This window comes from Salmo trutta, unplaced genomic scaffold (genome assembly GCF_901001165.1).
Source record: "Salmo trutta unplaced genomic scaffold, fSalTru1.1, whole genome shotgun sequence".
Classification (NCBI taxonomy): Eukaryota; Metazoa; Chordata; class Actinopteri; order Salmoniformes; family Salmonidae; genus Salmo; species Salmo trutta.
The window spans coordinates 2,429,465-2,455,630 of record NW_021823237.1 but is presented as its reverse complement, the minus strand read 5'-3'; the positions used below and the strand labels follow the sequence as shown (position 1 = coordinate 2,455,630).

Here is a 26,166-nt window from a genome sequence, read left to right as displayed (position 1 = left end):
TGTGCACTCATCTTCTTTTATTAAATTGGCAAAGAAGGAAAAAACAAAATAAACACGTACACAAAACACAATGATGAGTAACAGGCCGGTAAGGCATTAAGGCTATACCTAGCACAATCTGCCACAAACTACCAACACAAACACATACCTATATATAGGACTCTCAATCAGAGGCAACTAGGAAACACCTGCCTCCAATTGAGAGTCCAACACCCAATGACCTAAACAAATAAATACTAATACTAGAATGAACATAGAAATACAAAACATATAACATAACCCAAAACCCAGAAATAATAAATCAAACACCCTTCTAAACAACCAACCACCCCGAACCACATAAAACAAATACCCCCTGCCACGTCCTGACCAAACTACAATAACCAATAACCCTTATTACTGGTCAGGACGTGACACACGGGTTGTTGTCGTCCTATTTTCAAGTTATTAGTGTGTTGCATTCAGTTTCACTTGTAATAAATATGTGGAACTATGAAAATGCTGCATCTTGGTCCGCTCTTTATAACAACCGTGACAGGCTGGCCATTTATTGGGATGAATATTGTCCTGGAGGCAGCTCTACTAGCTGGCTCAGCCACAAAATCTGATTTTAATTACACTGGTAACACTACACTGCGTGCAAAATTATTAGGTAAGTGAGTATTCTGATCTTATCATTGTTTCTATTCACATTTTACAACTCCAAACCATATAAACTTGAATGCTTATTGGATTTCATCATTTTCAGGTGATGTGTATTTGTGTAATGAGGGAGGGTGTGGCGAAAGTGAATAACACCTTATATCAAGGTGTGCATAATTATTAGGCAGCCTCATTACCTCAGGTAAAATGGGCCGAAAAAAATACATTTAACTGACACTGAAAAGCCTAAAATGTAAAATGCCTTTCAGACGGATGCGACACTCTTTAAATAGCTAAACTATTGAGATGTGACCACCGGACAGTCAAACCTCTGCATTCCAGAAGGCCATGATCTTTATGCAGGACAATGCTCCATCACATGCATCCAAGTACTCCACTGCTTGGCTAGCCAGCAAGGGCCTCAAAGATGCCTGAATAATGACCTGGCCCGCTTCCTCACCTAACTTAAATCCTATTGAGAACTTGTGGGCCCTTCTCAAACGTGAGATTTACAGTGAGGGAAGACAATACACCTTTTTTGAACAGCATTTGGGAAGCTGTGGTTGCTGCTTCAGTGAAAATTGATCGTGAAGAGATCAAGAAACTGACAGACTCCATGGATGGAAGGCTCATGGCAGTTATTGAAAATAAGGCTGGCTATATTGGTCACTGAACATTTTTCAAAGGGCAAAAATGTTATATAATTGTCATTTTGTGTTACTTATCTGTTACACTTACTCTAAAAATTGAGAATAAACAAGTGAGTTTAGAGAAATTATTTTTGTAATTTAGTTGCCTAATAATTGTGCACACTTATATATTTCCCTGAGAAAGACAAATCTCACTTTTCCTTTGTTCAACATTCAGGTTTGAGGTTCAATAACATTTTGGATTGACTGAGAGCATTGTGTTTGTTCAACAATAAAATGAATCCCGAGGAATACAATTTGACTAATAATTATGCGTAATCTTAAACAAGCTCATTTTAGTTTTCATAACTTTTTTACGATATATCAATTTTTTTGACTTTGCGGCTGGTTTATCTAGCGGAAAGCACTCAGCTCTTTCTCCAGGACAGAATGAATCCCAGTAAACGTGTCATGTTGTGGGGTCTTGTTGAACTAAATGACCTGACCGTATGTTTGGTTTGTTGAGTTGAACATTGACCGTTACAGAGAGTTGTTCTGTTCCCTCGATCTAACCCCCACGTCAGTCACTCACAGTCCAACGTCCATATTACTTTATTTTATTTGGCAATTCAAAGAAATACACAACTTTTGTTCATCAAAATCGTTGCAATAAAAATGTTTATAAAATCTATACTCTGCCATAAAGTTATTACAGTCCATGTAGCTGAACAAACAGGCAATATGAGGAGAAACATAGTCAGGTTTCTAAAGCACATTACAACAGATTAAATTCTGGCAGATTTTAAGGCGTTTTGCTTCTACAGTGATGAAACGATACACTGATCACGGTACATTAATGTTACACAGCCTGAAACCTCAGTACAGCTCCACACTTTCACAGGAGACCGAGTTTCCATCCAGGGTAGAGCCTTACTGACTGGCTGGCTGACTGACTGGCTGGCTGGCTGGCTGGCTGGCTGGCTGGCTGGCTGGCTGGCTGGCTGACTGACAGGCTGGCTGGCTGGCTGACTGGCTGGCTGGTTGGCTGCCAGCCTAAAACTGCTAACTAACCCTAATCCTAATGGCAGTACAAACCTAGTGAGCGTTTAACATCTATTGAGGACAGACACAGATACGTTAAGTGCAGGGAAGGGCAGAGTCCGGGTCTACATGATGTCACGAGACCTCCTGATGGCGCAGCACAGCAGCATGCTGAAGATCATCCCAAAGATCTGGACAGAAGAGAAAGACATCATTAGAGGACAAGAGGAAGGAGAGGACAGAGGAGTGGAGGACAGAGAGGAAGGAGAGGAGAGGAGTGGAGGACAGAGAGGAAGGAGAGGAGAGGAGGGAGGAGAGGAGAGGACAGAGGAGAGGAGGAGAGAGGAAGGAGAGGAGAGGAGAGAGGAAGGAGAGGAGAGAGGAGGAGAGGAGAAGAGGAGGAGAGGAGAGGGGTGGAGGAGAGGAGAGATGAGTGGAGGAAAGAGAGAAAGGAGAGAGAAGAGAGGAGTGGAGGAGAGGAGAGGAGTGGAGGAGAGAGAGAAAGGAGAGGAGAGAGGGGTGGAGGAGAGAGAAAGGAGAGGAGAGAAGAGATGAGTGGAGGAGAGAGAGAAAGGAGAGGAGTAGAGGAGAGAGGAGAGAGAGAGAAAGGAGAGGAGAGGGAGAGGGGTGGAGGAGAGAGAGAGGAGAGGAGTGGATGAGAGAAAGAAGAGGAGAGAGAGAGTTGATTGGCTGCTCTCACCATGAGGACTCCGATTCCGATGCCCACTCCGCCAATGATATGGAGTTTAGAGTTGAACACCTCGTCAATGGCCGTTGGACAACTCTGACAGAACAACACAGTGAGATTACACACTACTACAACTCTACCAGGACAGAGATTACACATTACTACACCTCTGACAGGAATGAGATTACACACTACTACAACTCTACCAGGACTGAGATCACACACTACTACAACTCTGACAGGACTGAGATTACACACTACTACAACTCTGACAGGACTGAGATTACACACTACTACAACTCTGACAGGACTGAGATTACACACTACTACAACTCTGACAGGACTGAGATTACACACTACTACACCTCTACCAGGACTGAGATTACACACTACTACAACTCTACCAGGACTGAGATTACACACTACTACAACTCTACCAGGACTGAGATTGCACACTACTACAACTCTGACAGGACTGAGATTACACACTACTACAACTCTACCAGGACAGAGATTACACATTACTACAACTCTGACAGGACTGAGATTACACACTACTACAACTCTACCAGGACGGAGATTACACACTACTACAACTCTGACAGGACTGAGATTACACACTACTACACCTCTACCAGGACTGAGATTACACACTACTACAACTCTGACAGGACTGAGATTACACACTACTACAACTCTACCAGGACTGAGATTACACACTACTACAACTCTGACAGGACTGAGATTACACACTACTACACCTCTATCAGGACTGAGATTACACACTACTACAACTCTGACAGGACTGAGATTACACACTACTACAACTCTACCAGGACTGAGATTACACACTACTACAACTCTGACAGGACTGAGATTACACACTACTACAACTCTGACAGGACTGAGATTACACACTACTACAACTCTGACAGGACTGAGATTACACACTACTAAACTCTGACAGGACAACACAGTGAGATTACACACTACTACAACTCTGACAGGACTAAGATTACACACTACTACAACTCTGACGGGACTGAGATTACACACTACTACAACTCTACCAGGAATGAGATTACACACTACTACAACTCTGACAGGACTGAGATTACACACTACTAAACTCTGACAGGATAACACAGTGAGATTACACACTACTACAACTCTGACAGGACTGAGATTACACACTACTACAACTCTGACAGGACTGAGATTACACACTACTACAACTCTACCAGGACAGAGATTACACATTACTACAACTCTGACAGGACTGAGATTACACACTACTACAACTCTACCAGGACTGAGATTACACACTACTACAACTCTGACAGGACTGAGATTACACACTACTACACCTCTACCAGGACTGAGATTACACACTACTACAACTCTGACAGGACTGAGATTACACACTACTACAACTCTACCAGGACTGAGATTACACACTACTACAACTCTGACAGGACTGAGATTACACACTACTACAACTCTGACAGGACTGAGATTACACACTACTAAACTCTGACAGGACAACACAGTGAGATTACACACTACTACAACTCTGACAGGACTGAGATTACACACTACTACAACTCTGACAGGACTGAGATTACACACTACTACACCTCTACCAGGACTGAGATTACACACTACTACAACTCTGACAGGACTGAGATTACACACTACTACAACTCTGACAGGACTGAGATTACACACTACTAAACTCTACCAGGACTGAGATTACACACTACTACAACTCTTTTACCCTATAACATACACTTCTACCCTCCAAAATACACTTCTATACTATAATATACACTTCTACCCAATAATATAGACCTCTACCCTGTAATATACACTTCTATACTATAATATACACTTCTACCCTGTAATATACACTTCTACCCTATAATATACACTGCTACCCTATAATATACACTTCTACCCTATAATATACACTTCTACCCTGTAATATACACTTCTACCCTGTAATATACACTACTACCCTATAATATACACTTCTACCCTATAATATATTCCACTACCCTATAATATACACTTCTACCCTATAATATACACTTCTACCCTATAATATACACTTCTACCCTATAATACCCTATAATATACACTTCTACTTTATAATATACACTTCTACCCTGTAATATACACTGCTACCCTATAATATACACTTCTACCCTATAATACCCTATAATATACACTTCTACCCTATAATTAAAAATATATATATTTCACCTTTATTTAACTAGGTAGGCCAGTTGAGAACTAGTTCTCATTTACAACTGCGACCTGGCCAAGATAAAGCAAAGCAGTGCGACACAAACAACAACACAGAGTTACACATTAGGGAGGTAAGACAATAAATAGGCCGCAGTGGCAAAGTAATTACAATTTAGCAATTAAACACTGGAATGATAGATGTGCAGAAGATGAATGTGGAAGTAGAGATACTGGTGTTCAAAAGAGCAAAATAAATAAATAAATACAGTATGGGGATGAGGTAGATTGGGTGGGCTGTTTACAGATGGGCTATGTACAGGTGCAGTGATCTGTGAGCTGCTCTGACAGCTGATGCTTAAAGTTAGTGAGGGAGATATGAGTCTCCAGCTTCAGAGATTTTTGCAATTCGTTCCAGTCATTGGCAGCAGAGAACTGGAAGGAAAGGCGGCCAAAGGAGGAATTGGCTTTGGGGGTGACCAGAGAGATATACCTGCTGGAGCGCATGCTACGGGTGGGTGCTGCTATGGTGACCAGTGAGCTGAGATAAGGCGGGGCTTTACCTAGCAAAGACTTATAGATGACCTGGAGCCAGTGGGTTTGGCGACGAGTATGAAGCGAAGGCCAACCAACGAGAGCGTACAGGTCGCAGTGGTGGGTAGTATATGGGGCTTTGGTGACAAAACGGATGGCACTGTGATAGACTGCATCCAGTTTATTGAGTAGAGTGTTGGAGGCTATTTTGTAAATGACATCGCCAAAGTCAAGGATCGGTAGGATGGTCAGTTTTACGAGGGTATGTTTGGCAGCATGAGTGAAGGAGGCTTTATTGTGAAATAGGAGGCCAATTCTAGATTTAACTTTGGATTGGAGATGCTTAATGTGAGTCTGGAAGGAGAGTTTACAGTCTAGCCAGAGACCCAGGTATTTGTAGTTGTCCACATATTCTTAGTCAGAACCGTAATATACACTTCTACCCTCCAATATATTCCACTACCCTATAATGTACACTTCTACCCTATAATATACACTTCTACCCTATAATATACACCTCTACCCTGTAATATACACTTCTACCCTATAATATACACTTCTACCCTGTAATATACACTTCTACCCTATAATATACACTTCTACCCTCCAATATATTCCACTACCCTATAATATACACTTCTACCCTATAATATACACTTCTACCCTATAATATACACTGTTACCCTATAATATACACTTCTACCCTATAATATACACTGCTACCCTATAATATACACTTCTACCCTATAATATACACTTCTACCCTATAATACCCTATAATATACACTGCTACCCTATAATATACACTTCTACCCTATAATATACACTTCTACCCTATAATTCTACCCTATAATATACACTTATACCCTATAATATACACCTCTACACTATAATATACACTTCTACCCTATAATATACACTGCTACCCTATAATATACACTTCTACCCTATAATATACACTTCTAGCCTGAAAATACACTTCTACCCTGAATATACACCTCTACCCTATAATATACACTTCTACCCTCCAATATATACCACTACCCTATAATATACACTTCTACCCTATAATATACACTTCTACCCTATAATATACACTACTACCCTATAATATACACTTCTGCCCTATAATATACACTTCAACCCTATAATATACACTTCTACCCTGTAATATACACTTCTACCCTATAATATACACTTCTACCCTATAATATACATTTCTACCCTGTAATATACACTTCTACCCTATAATACCCTATAATATACACTTCTACCCTATTATATACATTTCTACCCTATAATATACAATAATACCCTATAATATACACTTCTACCCTATAATATACACTTCTACCCTATAATACCCTATAATATACACTGCTACCCTGTAACGTGCTCCTCTACCCTATAATATAGACCTCTACCCTATAATGTACTCTTCTACCCTATAATATACATCTCTACCCTATAATGTACTCTTCTACCCTATAATATACACTTATACCCTATAATATACACTTCTACCATATAATATATACTTCTAGGCCTATAATATACACTTCTAGCCCTATAATAGACTCTACTACCCTCCAATATACACTTCTACCCTCCAATATACACTTCTACCCTATAATACCCTATAATATACACTCCTACCCTGTAATGTGCTCCTCTACCCTATAATATAGACCTCTACCCTATAATGTACTCTTCTACCCTATAATATACACTTCTACCATATAATATATACTTCTAGGCCTATAATATACACTTCTAGCCCTATAATATACTCTACTACCCTCCAATATACACTTATACCCTCCAATATACACTTCTACCCTATAATATACTCTTCAACCCTATAATATAAACTTCTACCCTATAATATACACTTCTACCCTATAATATACACTTCTACCCTATAATATATACTTCTAGCCCTATAATATACACTTCTAGCCCTATAATATACTCTACTACCCTCCAATATACACTTATACCCTCCAATATACACTTCTACCCTATAATATACTCTTCTACCCTATAATATGCACTACTACCCTCCAATATACACTTATACCCTCCAATATACACTTCTACCCTATAATATACTCTTCTACCCTATAATATGCACTTCTACCCTATAATATAAACTTCTACCCTATAATCTGGTTTCCGAGCTGGTCATGGGTGCACCTCAGCCACACCCAAGTTCCTAAACAATATCATAACCGCCGTGGATAAAAGACAATACTGTGCAGCCGTATTCATTGACCTGGCCACGGCTTTCGACTCTGTCAATCACCACATCCTCATCGGCAGACTCACAGCCTTGGTTTCTCAAATGACTGCCTCGCCTGGTTCACCAACTACTTCTCTGATAGAGTTCAGTGTGTCAAATCGGAGGGCCTGTTGTCCGGGCCTCTGGCAGTCTCTATGGGGGTGCCACAGGGTTCAATTCTCAGGCCGACTCTTTTCTCTTTATACATCAATGATGTCGCTCTTGCTGCTGGTGATTCTCTGATCCACCTCTACGCAGACGACACCATTCTGTATACATCTGGCCCTTCTTTGGACACTGTGTTAACTAACCTCCAGACGAGCTTCAATGCCATACAACTCTCCTTCCGTGGCCTCCAACTGCTATTAAATACAAGTAAAACTAAATTCATGCTCTTCAACCGATCGCTGCCTGCACCTGCCCGCCCGTCCAGCATCACCACTCTGGACGGTTCTGACGTAGAATATGTGGACAACTACAAATACCTGGGTGTCTGGTTAGACTGTAAACTCTCCTTCCAGACTCATATTAATAAATCTAGAATCGGCTTCCTATTTCGCAACAAAGCATCCTTCACTCATGCTGCCAAACATAACCTCGTAAAACTGACTATCCTACCTATCCTTGACTTCGGCGATGTCATTTACAAAATAGCCTCCAACACTCTACTCAGCAAACTTGATGCAGTCTATCACAGTGCCATCCGTTTTTTTCCACAAAGCCCCATATACTACCCACCACTGCGACCTGTATGCTCTCGTTGGCTGGCCCTCGCTACATATTAGTTGCCAGACCCACTGGCTCCAGGTCATCTATAAGTCTCTGCTAGGTAAAGCTCCGCCTTATCTCAGCTCACTGGTCACCATAGCAGCACCCACTCGTAGCACGCGCTCCAGAATGTATATCTCTCTGGTCACCCCCAAAGCCAACTCCTCCTTTGGCCGTCTTTCCTTCCAGTTCTCTGCTGCCAATGACTGGAACGAATTGCAAAAATCACTGAAGCTGGAGACTTATATCTCCCTCACTAGCTTTAAGCATCAGCTATCTGAGCAGCTAACCGATCGCTGCAGCTGTACATAGTCCATCTGTAAATAGCCCATCCAATCTACCTACCTCATCCCCATATTGTTTTTATTTACTTTTCTGCTCTTTTGCACAACCTGTATCTCTACTTACACATCATCATCTGCTCATCTATCACTCCAGTATTAATGCTAAATTGTAATTATTTTGCCTCTAGGGCCTATTTATTGCCTACCTCCCTACTCTTCTACATTTGCATACACTGTACATATATTTGTATTTTGTGTTATTGACTGTACGTTTATTCCATGTGTAACTCTGTGTTGTTGTATGTGTCGAACTGCTTTGCTTTATCTTGGCCAGGTCGCAATTGTAAATGAGAACTTATTCTCAACTAACCTACCTGGTTAAATAAAGGACTTGTTCTCTACTAGCCTACCTGGTTAAATAAAGGACTTGTTCTCTACTAGCCACCTGGTTAAATAAAGGACTTGTTCTCTACTAGCCTACCTGGTTAAATAAAGGACTTGTTCTCAACTAACCTACCTGGTTAAATAAAGGACTTGTTCTCTACTAGCCTACCTGGTTAAATAAAGGACTTGTTCTCAACTAACCTACCTGGTTAAATAAAGGACTTGTTCTCTACTAGCCTACCTGGTTAAATAAAGGACTTGTTCTCTACTAGCCTACCTGGTTAAATAAAGGACTTGTTCTCTACTAGCCTACCTGGTTAAATAAAGGACTTGTTCTCTACTAGCCACCTGGTTAAATAAAGGACTTGTTCTCTACTAACCTACCTGGTTAAATAAAGGACTTGTTCTCTACTAGACTACCTGGTTAAATAAAGGACTTGTTCTCAACTAGCCACCTGGTTAAATAAAGGACTTGTTCTCAACTAGCCACCTGGTTAAATAAAGGACTTGTTCTCTACTAGCCTACCTGGTTAAATAAAGGACTTGTTCTCAACTAGCCTACCTGGTTAAATAAAGGACTTGTTCTCTACTAGCCTACCTGGTTAAATAAAGGACTTGTTCTCTACTAGCCACCTGGTTAAATAAAGGACTTGTTCTCTACTAGCCTACCTGGTTAAATAAAGGACTTGTTCTCTACTAGCCTACCTGGTTAAATAAAGGACTTGTTCTCTACTAACCACCTGGTTAAATAAAGGACTTGTTCTCTACTAACCACCTGGTTAAATAAAGGACTTGTTCTCTACTAGCCTACCTGGTTAAATAAAGGACTTGTTCTCTACTAGCCACCTGGTTAAATAAAGGACTTGTTCTCTACTAGCCTACCTGGTTAAATAAAGGACTTGTTCTCTACTAGCCTACCTGGTTAAATAAAGGACTTGTTCTCTACTAGCCACCTGGTTAAATAAAGGACTTGTTCTCAACTAGCCTACCTGGTTAAATAAAGGACTTGTTCTCTACTAACCACCTGGTTAAATAAAGGACTTGTTCTCTACTAGCCTACCTGGTTAAATAAAGGACTTGTTCTCTACTAGCCACCTGGTTAAATAAAGGACTTGTTCTCTACTAGCCACCTGGTTAAATAAAGGACTTGTTCTCTACTAGCCTACCTGGTTAAATAAAGGACTTGTTCTCTACTAGCCACCTGGTTAAATAAAGGACTTGTTCTCTACTAGCCACCTGGTTAAATAAAGGACTTGTTCTCAACTAGCCTACCTGGTTAAATAAAGGACTTGTTCTCTACTAGCCTACCTGGTTAAATAAAGGACTTGTTCTCTACTAGCCTACCTGGTTAAATAAAGGACTTGTTCTCTACTAGCCACCTGGTTAAATAAAGGACTTGTTCTCTACTAGCCTACCTGGTTAAATAAAGGACTTGTTCTCTACTAGCCTACCTGGTTAAATAAAGGACTTGTTCTCTACTAGCCTACCTGGTTAAATAAAGGACTTGTTCTCTACTAGCCACCTGGTTAAATAAAGGACTTGTTCTCAACTAGCCACCTGGTTAAATAAAGGACTTGTTCTCTACTAGCCACCTGGTTAAATAAAGGACTTGTTCTCTACTAGCCTACCTGGTTAAATAAAGGACTTGTTCTCTACTAGCCTACCTGGTTAAATAAAGGACTTGTTCTCTACTAGCCACCTGGTTAAATAAAGGACTTGTTCTCTACTAGCCTACCTGGTTAAATAAAGGACTTGTTCTCTACTAGCCTACCTGGTTAAATAAAGGACTTGTTCTCTACTAGCCACCTGGTTAAATAAAGGACTTGTTCTCAACTAGCCACCTGGTTAAATAAAGGACTTGTTCTCTACTAGCCACCTGGTTAAATAAAGAACTTGTTCTCTAATAGCCTACCTGGTTAAATAAAGGACTTGTTCTCTACTAGCCTACCTGGTTAAATAAAGGACTTGTTCTCTACTAGCCACCTGGTTAAATAAAGGACTTGTTCTCTACTAGCCTACCTAGTTAAATAAAGGACTTGTTCTCTACTAGCCACCTGGTTAAATAAAGGACTTGTTCTCTACTAGTCTACCTGGTTAAATAAAGGACTTGTTCTCTACTAGCCTACCTGGTTAAATAAAGGACTTGTTCTCTACTAGCCTCCCTGGTTAAATAAAGGACTTGTTCTCAACTAGCCTACCTGGTTAAATAAAGGACTTGTTCTCTACTAGCCACCTGGTTAAATAAAGGACTTGTTCTCAACTAGCCTACCTGGTTAAATAAAGGACTTGTTCTCTACTAGCCTACCTGGTTAAATAAAGGACTTGTTCTCTACTAGCCACCTGGTTAAATAAAGGACTTGTTCTCTACTAACCTACCTGGTTAAATAAAGGACTTGTTCTCTACTAGCCTACCTGGTTAAATAAAGGACTTGTTCTCAACTAGCCACCTGGTTAAATAAAGGACTTGTTCTCTACTAGCCTACCTGGTTAAATAAAGGACTTGTTCTCTACTAGCCTACCTGGTTAAATAAAGGACTTGTTCTCTACTAGCCTACCTGGTTAAATAAAGGACTTGTTCTCTACTAGCCACCTGGTTAAATAAAGGACTTGTTCTCAACTAGCCACCTGGTTAAATAAAGGACTTGTTCTCTACTAGCCTACCTGGTTAAATAAAGGACTTGTTCTCAACTAGCCACCTGGTTAAATAAAGGACTTGTTCTCTACTAGCCTACCTGGTTAAATAAAGGACTTGTTCTCTACTAGCCTACCTGGTTAAATAAAGGACTTGTTCTCTACTAGCCTACCTGGTTAAATAAAGGACTTGTTCTCTACTAGCCACCTGGTTAAATAAAGGACTTGTTCTCTACTAGCCTACCTGGTTAAATAAAGGACTTGTTCTCTACTAGCCTACCTGGTTAAATAAAGGACTTGTTCTCTACTAGCCACCTGGTTAAATAAAGGACTTGTTCTCAACTAGCCACCTGGTTAAATAAAGGACTTGTTCTCTACTGGCCACCTGGTTAAATAAAGGACTTGTTCTCTACTAGCCACCTGGTTAAATAAAGGACTTGTTCTCAACTAGCCACCTGGTTAAATAAAGGACTTGTTCTCAACTAGCCACCTGGTTAAATAAAGGACTTGTTCTCTACTAGCCACCTGGTTAAATAAAGGACTTGTTCTCTACTAACCACCTGGTTAAATAAAGGACTTGTTCTCTACTAACCACCTGGTTAAATAAAGGACTTGTTCTCTACTAGCCTACCTGGTTAAATAAAGGACTTGTTCTCTACTAGCCACCTGGTTAAATAAAGGACTTGTTCTCTACTATTCTACCTGGTTAAATAAAGGACTTGTTCTCTACTAGCCACCTGGTTAAATAAAGGACTTGTTCTCAACTAGCCTACCTGGTTAAATAAAGGACTTGTTCTCTACTAACCACCTGGTTAAATAAAGGACTTGTTCTCTACTAGCCTACCTGGTTAAATAAAGGACTTGTTCTCTACTAGCCACCTGGTTAAATAAAGGACTTGTTCTCTACTAGCCTACCTGGTTAAATAAAGGACTTGTTCTCAACTAACCTACCTGGTTAAATAAAGGACTTGTTCTCTACTAGCCTACCTGGTTAAATAAAGGACTTGTTCTCAACTAACCTACCTGGTTAAATAAAGGACTTGTTCTCTACTAGCCTACCTGGTTAAATAAAGGACTTGTTCTCTACTAGCCTACCTGGTTAAATAAAGGACTTGTTCTCTACTAGCCACCTGGTTAAATAAAGGACTTGTTCTCTACTAGCCTACCTGGTTAAATAAAGGACTTGTTCTCTACTAGCCACCTGGTTAAATAAAGGACTTGTTCTCTACTAACCACCTGGTTAAATAAAGGACTTGTTCTCAACTAGCCTACCTGGTTAAATAAAGGACTTGTTCTCTACTAGCCTACCTGGTTAAATAAAGGACTTGTTCTCTACTAGCCACCTGGTTAAATAAAGGACTTGTTCTCTACTAGCCACCTGGTTAAATAAAGGACTTGTTCTCTACTAGCCACCTGGTTAAATAAAGGACTTGTTCTCAACTAGCCACCTGGTTAAATAAAGGACTTGTTCTCTACTAGCCTACCTGGTTAAATAAAGGACTTGTTCTCAACTAGCCACCTGGTTAAATAAAGGACTTGTTCTCTACTAGCCTACCTGGTTAAATAAAGGACTTGTTCTCTACTAGCCTACCTGGTTAAATAAAGGACTTGTTCTCTACTAGCCTACCTGGTTAAATAAAGGACCTGTTCTCTACTAGCCACCTGGTTAAATAAAGGACTTGTTCTCTACTAGCCTACCTGGTTAAATAAAGGACTTGTTCTCTACTAGCCTACCTGGTTAAATAAAGGACTTGTTCTCTACTAGCCACCTGGTTAAATAAAGGACTTGTTCTCAACTAGCCACCTGGTTAAATAAAGGACTTGTTCTCTACTGGCCACCTGGTTAAATAAAGGACTTGTTCTCTACTAGCCACCTGGTTAAATAAAGGACTTGTTCTCAACTAGCCACCTGGTTAAATAAAGGACTTGTTCTCAACTAGCCACCTGGTTAAATAAAGGACTTGTTCTCTACTAGCCACCTGGTTAAATAAAGGACTTGTTCTCTACTAACCACCTGGTTAAATAAAGGACTTGTTCTCTACTAACCACCTGGTTAAATAAAGGACTTGTTCTCTACTAGCCTACCTGGTTAAATAAAGGACTTGTTCTCTACTAGCCACCTGGTTAAATAAAGGACTTGTTCTCTACAAGCCTTCCTGGTTAAATAAAGGACTTGTTCTCTACTAGCCACCTGGTTAAATAAAGGACTTGTTCTCTACTAGCCTACCTGGTTAAATAAAGGACTTGTTCTCTACTAGCCACCTGGTTAAATAAAGGACTTGTTCTCTACTAGCCTACCTGGTTAAATAAAGGACTTGTTCTCAACTAACCTACCTGGTTAAATAAAGGACTTGTTCTCTACTAGCCTACCTGGTTAAATAAAGGACTTGTTCTCAACTAACCTACCTGGTTAAATAAAGGACTTGTTCTCTACTAGCCTACCTGGTTAAATAAAGGACTTGTTCTCTACTAGCCTACCTGGTTAAATAAAGGACTTGTTCTCTACTAGCCACCTGGTTAAATAAAGGACTTGTTCTCTACTAGCCTACCTGGTTAAATAAAGGACTTGTTCTCTACTAGCCACCTGGTTAAATAAAGGACTTGTTCTCTACTAGCCACCTGGTTAAATAAAGGACTTGTTCTCAACTAGCCTACCTGGTTAAATAAAGGACTTGTTCTCTACTAGCCTACCTGGTTAAATAAAGGACTTGTTCTCTACTAGCCACCTGGTTAAATAAAGGACTTGTTCTCTACTAGCCTACCTGGTTAAATAAAGGACTTGTTCTCTACTAGCCTACCTGGTTAAATAAAGGACTTGTTCTCTACTAGCCTACCTGGTTAAATAAAGGACTTGTTCTCTACTAGCCACCTGGTTAAATAAAGGACTTGTTCTCTACTAGCCTACCTGGTTAAATAAAGGACTTGTTCTCTACTAGCCACCTGGTTAAATAAAGGACTTGTTCTCTACTAGCCACCTGGTTAAATAAAGGACTTGTTCTCTACTAGCCACCTGGTTAAATAAAGGACTTGTTCTCTACTAGCCTACCTGGTTAAATAAAGGACTTGTTCTCTACTAGCCACCTGGTTAAATCAAGGACTTGTTCTCTACTAACCTACCTGGTTAAATAAAGGACTTGTTCTCTACTAGCCTACCTGGTTAAATAAAGGACTTGTTCTCAACTAGCCACCTGGTTAAATAAAGGACTTGTTCTCAACTAGCCACCTGGTTAAATAAAGGACTTGTTCTCTACTAGCCTACCTGGTTAAATAAAGGACTTGTTCTCTACTAGCCTACCTGGTTAAATAAAGGACGTGTTCTCTACTAGCCACCTGGTTAAATAAAGGACTTGTTCTCTACTAGTCTACCTGGTTAAATAAAGGACTTGTTCTCTACTAGCCTACCTGGTTAAATAAAGGACTTGTTCTCTACTAGCCTACCTGGTTAAATAAAGGACTTGTTCTCTACTAGCCACCTGGTTAAATAAAGGACTTGTTGTCAACTAGCCACCTGGTTAAATAAAGGACTTGTTCTCTACTAGCCACCTGGTTAAATAAAGGACTTGTTCTCTACTAGCCTACCTGGTTAAATAAAGGACTTGTTCTCTACTAGCCTACCTGGTTAAATAAAGGACTTGTTCTCAACTAGCCACCTGGTTAAATAAAGGACTTGTTCTCTACTAGCCTACCTGGTTAAATAAAGGACTTGTTCTCTACTAGCCTACCTGGTTAAATAAAGGACTTGTTCTCTACTAGCCTACCTGGTTAAATAAAGGACTTGTTCTCTACTAGCCACCTGGTTAAATAAAGGACTTGTTCTCTACTAGCCACCTGGTTAAATAAAGGACTTGTTCTCAACTAGCCACCTGGTTAAATAAAGGACTTGTTCTCTACTAGCCACCTGGTTAAATAAAGGACTTGTTCTCTACTAGCCTACCTGGTTAAATAAAGGACTTGTTCTCTACTAGCCACCTGGTTAAATAAAGGACTTGTTCTCTACTAGCCTACCTGGTTAAATAAAGGACTTGTTCTCTACTAGCCACCTGGTTAAATAAAGGACTTGTTCTCTACTAGCCTACCTGGTTAAATAAAGGACTTGTTCTCTACTAGCCTACCTGGTTAAATAAAGGACTTGTTCTCTACTAGCCTCCCTGGTTAAATAAAGGACTTGTTCTCAACTAGCCTACCTGGTTAAATAAAGGACTTGTTCTCTACTAGCCACCTGGTTAAATAAAGGACTTGTTCTCTACTAGACTACCTGGTTAAATAAAGGACTTGTTCTCTACTAGCCTACCTGGTTAAATAAAGGACTTGTTCTATACTAGCCTCCCTGGTTAAATAAAGGACTTGTTCTCAACTAGCCACCTGGTTAAATAAAGGACTTGTTCTCAACTAACCTACCTGGTTAAATAAAGGACTTGTTCTCAACTAGCCTACCTGGTTAAATAAAGGACTTGTTCTCTACTAGCCTACCTGGTTAAATAAAGGACTTGTTCTCTACTAGCATACCTGGTTAAATAAAGGACTTGTTCTCTACTAGCCACCTGGTTAAATAAAGGACTTGTTCTCAACTAGCCTACCTGGTTAAATAAAGGACTTGTTCTCTACTAGCCTACCTGGTTAAATATAGGACTTGTTCTCTACTAGCCTACCTGGTTAAATAAAGGACTTGTTCTCTACTAGCCTACCTGGTTAAATAAAGGACTTGTTCTCTACTAGCCACCTGGTTAAATAAAGGACTTGTTCTCTACTAGCCCCTTGTTAATAAGGACTTTATAGCCACCTGGTTAAATAAAGGACTTGTTCTCAACTAGCCACCTGGTTAAATAAAGGACTTGTTCTCTACTAGCCACCTGGTTAAATAAAGGACTTGTTCTCTACTAGCCTACCTGGTTAAATAAAGGACTTGTTCTCTACTAGCCTACCTGGTTAAATAAAGGACTTGTTCTCTACTAGCCTACCTGGTTAAATAAAGGACTTGTTCTCTACTAGCCACCTGGTTAAATAAAGGACTTGTTCTCTACTAGCCTACCTGGTTAAATAAAGGACTTGTTCTCTACTAGCCTACCTGGTTAAATAAAGGACTTGTTCTCTACTAGCCACCTGGTTAAATAAAGGACTTGTTCTCAACTAGCCCACCTGGTTAAATAAAGGACTTGTTCTCTACTAGCCACCTGGTTAAATAAAGGACTTGTTCTCTACTAGCCTACCTTGGTAAATAAAGGACTTGTTCTCTACTAGCCTACCTGGTTAAATAAAGGACTTGTTCTCTACTAGCCTACCTGGTTAAATAAAGGACTTGTTCTCTACTAGCCACCTGGTTAAATAAAGGACTTGTTCTCAACTAGCCACCTGGTTAAATAAAGGACTTGTTCTCTACTAGCCACCTGGTTAAATAAAGGACTTGTTCTCTACTAGCCTACCTGGTTAAATAAAGGACTTGTTCTCTACTAGCCTACCTGGTTAAATAAAGGACTTGTTCTCTACTAGCCACCTGGTTAAATAAAGGACTTGTTCTCAACTAGCCTACCTGGTTAAATAAAGGACTTGTTCTCTACTAGCCTACCTGGTTAAATAAAGGACTTGTTCTCTACTAGCCACCTGGTTAAATAAAGGACTTGTTCTCTACTAGCCACCTGGTTAAATAAAGGACTTGTTCTCTACTAGCCACCTGGTTAAATAAAGGACTTGTTCTCTACTAGCCACCTGGTTAAATAAAGGACTTGTTCTCTACAAGCCACCTGGTTAAATAAAGGACTTGTTCCCTACTAGCCTACCTGGTTAAATAAAGGACTTGTTCTCTACTAGCCTACCTGGTTAAATAAAGGACTTGTTCTCTACTAGCCTACCTGGTTAAATAAAGGACTTGTTCTCTACTAGCCTACCTGGTTAAATAAAGGACTTGTTCTCTACTAGCCTCCCTGGTTAAATAAAGGACTTGTTCTCTACTAGCCACCTGGTTAAATAAAGGACTTGTTCTCTACTAGCCACCTGGTTAAATAAAGGACTTGTTCTCTACTAGCCACCTGGTTAAATAAAGGACTTCTCTACTAGCCCACCTGGTTAAATAAAGGACTTGTTCTCTACTAGCCTCCCTGGTTAAATAAAGGACTTGTTCTCTACTAGCCACCTGGTTAAATAAAGGACTTGTTCTCAACTGGCCACCTGGTTAAATAAAGGACTTGTTCTCTACTAGCCTCCCTGATTAAATAAAGGACTTGTTCTCTACTAGCCACCTGGTTAAATAAAGGACTTGTTCTCTACTAGCCTACCTGGTTAAATAAAGGTGGAATAAATAAAAATACACTTCTACTCTTCAATATACACTTCTACCCTATAATATACACTTCTACCCTATAATATACACTTCTACCCTATAATATACACTTCTACCCTATAATACCCTGTAATATACACTTCTACTCTATAATACCCTGTAATATACACTTCTACCCTATAATACCCTGTAATATACACTTCTACTCTATAATACCCTGTAATATACACTTCTACCCTATAATATACACTTCTACCCTATAATATACACTGCTACCCTATAATATACACTTCTACCCTATAATATACACTTCTACCCTGTAATATACACTTCTACTCTATAATACCCTGTAATATACACTTCTACCCTATAATATACACTTCTACCCTATAATATACACTTCTACCCTATAATATACACTTCTACCCTATAATATACACTTCTACCCTGTAATATACACTTCTACTCTATAATACCCTGTAATATACACTTCTACCCTATAATATACACTTCTACCCTATGATATACACTTCTACCCTGTAATATACACTTCTACCCTATAATATACACTTCTACCCTATAATATACACTTCTACCCTGTAAAATATATTTCTACCCTATAATATACACTTCTACCCTATGATATACACTTCTACCCTATAATATACACTTCTACCCTATAATATAAACTGCTACCCTATAATATACACTTCTACCCTATGATATACACTTCTACCCTACAATATACACTTCTACCCTACAATATAATAGCTCGTCACTCAAATAGTTGTTGCTGTAGGGGTTATGTTTGTTACCGTGGTAATCAGAGCCTCCAGTCCTTCCTTCTTTGGGCAGGTCTCCCTGGCGCTGTCAATCACCGTGCCTGTCAGGCCGCAGCAGTTCAGCTGCCCCAGGGAAACACAGACAACACCATTTTAGTTCCACTATACACTTTTACAGACAGACAGTACAGACAGACAGACAGACAGACAGACAGACAGACAGACAGACAGACAGACAGACACTGGACTGTTATGTTAGAGTTGTGTGTGTGTGTGTGTGTGTGTGTGTGTGTGTGTGTGTGTGTGTGTGTGTGTGTGTGTGTGTGTGTGTGTGTGTGTGTGTGTGTGTGTGTGTACTCACTCCAAAGTGTATAAGGCGTAATGTCTCCTTCAAGGCCTCCTGCTTGGTGTTCATGTAGTTAGTATAAGTCTGCTTGTAGAACTCTGTGATGTCTTCCACCACCTAGACAGAGACAGACGGGGGAAACAAGGGAGACCGGGAGGGGGGAGACAGACAGGGGGTGGGGATAGACAGAGAGGGAAGGGGGAGACAGACAGGGGGAGAGAAGAGAGACAGAGAGGGGAGGGGGAGACAGACAGGGGGAGAGAAGAGAGACAGAGAGGGAAGGGGGAGACAGACGGGGGAGAGAAGAGAGACAGAGAGGGGGAGAGAAGAGAGACAGAGAGGGGAGGGGAGACAGACAGGGGGAGAGAAGAGAGACAGAGAGGGGGAGAGGAGAGAGACAGAGAGGGGAGAGGAGAGACAGACAGGGGGAGAGAAGAGAGACAGAGAGGGGAGGGGGAGACAGACGGGGGGAGAGAAGAGAGACAGAGAGGGGGAGAGGAGAGAGACAGAGAGGGGAGAGGAGAGAGAGAGGGGGAGAGAAGAGAGACAGAGAGGGGAGGGGAGACAGACAGGGGGAGAGAAGAGAGACAGAGAGGGGGAGAGGAGAGAGACAGAGAGGGGAGAGGAGAGACAGACAGGGGGAGAGAAGAGAGAGAGAGGGGAGGGGGAGACAGACGGGGGGAGAGAAGAGAGACAGACAGGGGGAGAGGAGAGACATGAGTATGGAGAGATGCTAAGGTTTTGTATTGAGCTGTAATAGAAGGTCTGATGGTCTGTCAACACAGTCAGCACAACGAACAGTAAAACAGGATCTGAGTGTTACCGTATCTTTATTGGAGAGGCCCCAGATCCCTGCTGCTACCTCCACCCCAAAGATTAACAACAGGAAGAAGAAGAACTGGAGAGAGAGAACGAGAGACAGACAGGGGGAGGGGAGAGACAGACGGGGGGGGAACGAGAGACAGACAGGGGGAGGGGGGAGAACGAGAGACAGACAGGGGGAGAGGGGAGAACGAGAGAGACGGGGAGGGGGGAGAACGAGAGACAGACAGGGGGAGGGGGGAGAACGAGAGACAGACAGGGGGAGGGGGGAGAAACCAGGGGGTGGGGAGAGAGACAGACAGGGGGGAGAACGAGAGACAGACAGGGGGAGGGGAGAGACAGACAGGGGGAGGGGAGAGACAGACAGGGGGAGGGGGGGAGAGACAGACAGGGGGAGGGGGGAGAAACCAGGGGGCAGGGAGAGAGACAGACAGGGGGAGGGGAGAGAGACAGACAGGGGGGAGAACGAGAGACAGACAGGGGGAGGGGGGAGAAACCAGGGGGCAGGGAGAGAATTAAATCTTTATTTTAACAGGGAAAACAGACTGAGACCTGGATCTCTTCTACGGCTGTGCCCTGTGTAAACATGTTGACATGTACAGTTTTAGGCATACAGACAAGAACATTTCAAACATACAAAACAAAGACACAATTCAACAGAAACAATCACAGACAACATCATATTGATCCTCCATAACATTTTTGAAATGAGCAAGGGACACCAGAGTGTCTAACTTAAGTTGGATCTGCAGTTTGTTCCATAAATAAGGCGCAAAGGAACTAAAGGCAGTCCTACCAAACTCTGTCGAGACCGCAGGAGTCTCTAATGTAATCCACATCTGTGATCTGGTTTAAAAATTTGTATATCTAGTAGAAATTAATGATGATATATATGGAGGTAGTTTTAAAAGAAGCGCTTTATAAATAAACAAGAGAGCATGTTGCTCTCGCCTCACAGATAGAGAGGCCCAACCCACATGTTGATATAGGATACAGTGATGAGTTTTGTAACTATCACCCGTGATAAACCTGAGTGTACAGACAGGGTGTGAGGTCTTGCGCTTCTCTTTCAATGGAAAGTGTGTTGTCATTGTATTCCATCATCATCATCATCATCATCATGGCTGATCCTCACCAGTCCGAGCATGCAGGGGGATTCCTTGATGGCTCCACAGCAGCCCAGGAACCCAACAACCATCATCAAGGCCCCAGCAGCGATCAGAATGTACACACCTATGGACCACACAGCATATACACCATATATACACCATATATACACAATATATACCATATACACCATATACACCATATATACACCATATACACCATATACACACCATATACACACCATATACACACCTATAGACCACACAGCATATACACCATATATACACCATATATACACCATATACACCATATACACACCTATGGACCACACAGCATATACACCATATATACACCATATACACCATATACACCATATACACCATATACACCATATATACACCATATACACACCATATATACACCATATACACCATATACACACCATATACACACCATATACACCATATACACCATATACACACACCACACACACCATATACACACCATATACACACCATATACACCATATACACACCTATGGACCACACAGCATATACACCATATATACACCATATACACACACCACACACACCATATACACCATATACACCATATACACACACCACATATACACACACCATGTACACACCATACACACCATATACACACCATATACACACCATACACACACCACACACACCACACACACACACCACACACACCACACACACCACATACACACACCGTACACACACTATACACACAGTGAATAACTGCTTTAACCGATGCAAATTATTAAGTCTGATGTTGAAAGTTTTTCTCTAGTCTCACTCTGTCACAAACCACAAGCAAATGGATGCAGAGATGGACACACACACACACACGCACACACACACACACACACACACACACACACACACACACACACACACACACACACACACACAAACATACACACACCACACACACACACACACACACACACACACACACACACACACACACACACACACACACACACATACACACACACACACACACACACACACACACACACACCATGCACACACCACATACACACACACACACACACACACACACACACACACCATACACACACCACATACACACACACAAACATACACACACACACACACACACACACCATACACACACCATACACACACACACACACACACACACACACTTGTTTGTTGCAGACAGATCCAGCAGAGGAAGTGATGTCTTGGTCAACAGATCATTGTGATGTCAGAACAACAACTCCTCCCACTAACGGATTCTGAGACAGTTATTAACATGGCTGCCATTCCTCTGTAACCCTGGTGATATAGCAGCCCTCTGTAACCCTGGTGATGTAGCAGCCCTCTGTAACCCTGGTGATATAGCAGCCCTCTGTAACCCTGGTGATATAGCAGCCCTCTGTAACCCTGGTGATATAGCAGCCCTCTGTAACCCTGGTGATATAGCAGCCCTCTGTAACCCTGGGGATATAGCAGCCCTCTGTAACCCTGGTGATATAGCAGCCCTCTGTAACCCTGGTGATATAGCAGCCCTCTGTAACCCTGGTGATATAGCAGCCCTCTGTAACCCTGGTGATATGGCAGCCCTCTGTAACCCTGGCGATATAGCAGCCCTCTGTAACCCTGGCAATATAGCAGCCCTCTGTAACCCTGGTGATATAGCAGCCCTCTGTAACCCTGGTGATATAGCAGTTAGGGGTTAGGGTGTAGGGGTTAGGGTGTAGTGGTTAGGGTGTAGGGGTTAGGGTGTAGGGGTTAGGGTGTAGGGGTTAGGGGTGAGAGCTCAGTCTTACCGGTGAAGAAGACAGAAGGAGAGTCCTCTCCACTGAACAGTCCCTCAGTCCGAGAGTCAAAACGCAGCCACAGCCCTACAGCCAACACTCCTGTCCCTGCCAGCTGATACACACACACACACACACACACACACACACACACACACACACACACACACACACACACACACACACACACACACACACACACACACACACACACACACACACACACACACACACACACACACACACACGAAACAGTTCAGATTTTGGGAATGATACCCAGCAGGCACTTATCCTCAAAATATAATTATATAATAATATAGAAATATAATAATAATATAATTATATAATAATATAGAAATATAATAATAATATAATAGTAATATAATAATATAGAAATATAATAATAATATAATAGTAATATGATAATATAGAAATATAATAATAATATAATAGTAATATAATAATATAGAAATATAATAATATAGAAATATAATAATAGAAATATAATAATAGTAATATAATAATATAGAAATATAATAATATAGAAATATAATAATAGAAATATAATAATAGTAATATAATAATAATATAATAGTAGTAATATAATAATAATATAATAGTAATATAATAATAATAGTAATATAATAATATTATAGTAATATAATAATAATATAGTAATATAATAATATAATAGTAATATAATAATATAATAGTAATATAATAATAATTTAGTAATATAATAATATAATAGTAATATAATAATAATATAGTAATATAATAATATAATAGTAATATAATAATATAATAGTAATATAATAATATAATAGTAATATAATAATAATATAGTAATATAATAATAATATAGTAATATAATAATATAATAGTAATATAATAATAATATAGTAATATAATAATTAATAGTAATGTAATAATATAATAGTAATATAATAATATAATAGTAATATAATAATATAATAGTAATATAATAATAATATAATAGTAATATAATAATATAGTAATATAATAATATAATAATAATATAGTAATATAATAATAATATAATAGTAATATAATAATATAGTAATATAATAATATAATAATAATATAGTAATATAATAATAATAGTAATATAATAATATAATAGTAATATAATAATATAATAGTAATATAATAATAATATAATAGTAATATAATAATATAGAAATATAATAATATAGAAATATAATAATATAAAAATATAATAATATAAAAATATAATAATAATATAATAATACAGAAATATAATAATAATATAATAATAATATAATAATATAGAAATATAATAATATAATAATAATATAGAAATATAATAATATAGAAATATAATATAGAAATATAATAGTAATATAATAATAATATAATAATAATATAATAATAGAAATATAATAATAATATAATAGTAATATAATAATAATATAATAATATAGAAATATAATAATAATATAATAATAATATAATAATATAGAAATATAATAATAATATAATAATATAATAATAATATAATAATATAGAAATATAATAATAATATAATAATAATATAATAATATAGAAATATAATAATAATATAATAGTAATATAATAATATAGAAATATAATAATAATATAATAGTAATATACTTATATAGAAATATAATAATAATATAATAATATAGAAATATAATAATAATATAATAGTAATATAATAATAATATAATAATAATATAATAGTAATATAATAATATAGAAATATAATAATAATATAATAGTAATATAATAATAATATAATAATATAAAAATATAATAATAATATAATAGTAATATAAAAATATAATAATAATATAATAGTAATATAATAATAAATAAAAATTATCATAATATAATAGTAATATAATAATATAGAAATATAATAATAATATAATAGTTATATAATAATATAATAATAATATAGAAATATAATAATATAATAGTAATATAATAATAATATAGAAATATAATAATAATAATATAGTAATATAACAATACAATAGTAATATAATAATATAGTAATATAATAATAATATAATAATAATAATAATAATATAATAATAATAATATAATAATAATATAGTAATATAACAATACAATAGTAATATAATAATATAGAAATATAATGATTTCATAATATTAATAGGGATTGATTGAAGCTCAATGTTAAATCCATATCTACACCAATATGACACCAACGTGGATGAAAATGTGTGAATCAACTTGATTGGAGGTATACAGCACACTCCCTGCCTCTCCTCTTGAGCCTTCCGGCCGTTAAGGAGAACCATACAGCACACTCCCTGCCTCTCCTCATGAGCCTTCCGGCCGTTAAGGAGAACCATACAGCACACTCCCTGCCTCTCTTCATGAGCCTTCCGGCCGTTAAGGAGAACCATACAGCACACTCCCTGCCTCTCTTCATGAGCCTTCCGGCTGTTAAGGAGAACCATGCAGCACACTCCCTGCCTCTCCTCATGAGCCGTCCGGCCGTTAAGGAGAACCATACAGCACACTCCCTGCCTCTCCTCATGAGCCATCCGGCCGTTAAGGAGAACCACATACCGGGTTTTTAAGAGGGTCGTCAGCAACTGAGTTCTCAGAGTATTTTTCTGCGCCTACCTAGCTCAAATTCTAGACGTCAGATTAAAACGAGACAATAGGGTCCATAAAATGACCACCGTGCTTAAAAAATGTCGCATTGACTAAGTTTGTAGGTGGAGCTGTTTTTATTAAATGCATAATTTATCGCTCTCACGCGCACATTTCTGTCCATTAAGAACCAACGATGTGCTGCCTTTTTGTTAGCATTTTGGTGTGTTTTCTAGATTCAGAACATAAA

At 39.0% G+C, this 26,166-nt stretch overlaps 1 protein-coding gene across 1 annotated transcript; it reads right to left on the bottom strand.

Moving 5' to 3' along the window:
- Positions 1-1,867: 1,867 nt before the first annotated feature.
- On the bottom strand, positions 1,868-25,864 carry LOC115189810 (CD9 antigen). The gene is made up of 8 exons (XM_029748322.1): positions 25,569-25,864; positions 23,295-23,446; positions 21,489-21,586; positions 20,355-20,429; positions 19,547-19,648; positions 19,219-19,308; positions 3,013-3,096; positions 1,868-2,503 (listed from the first exon to the last, which is right to left on the bottom strand). Exons 1-8 carry the CDS (start codon positions 25,862-25,864, stop codon positions 2,438-2,440), a joined length of 963 nt encoding a protein of 320 aa, XP_029604182.1. The 3' UTR covers positions 1,868-2,437.
- Positions 25,865-26,166: the final 302 nt, after the last annotated feature.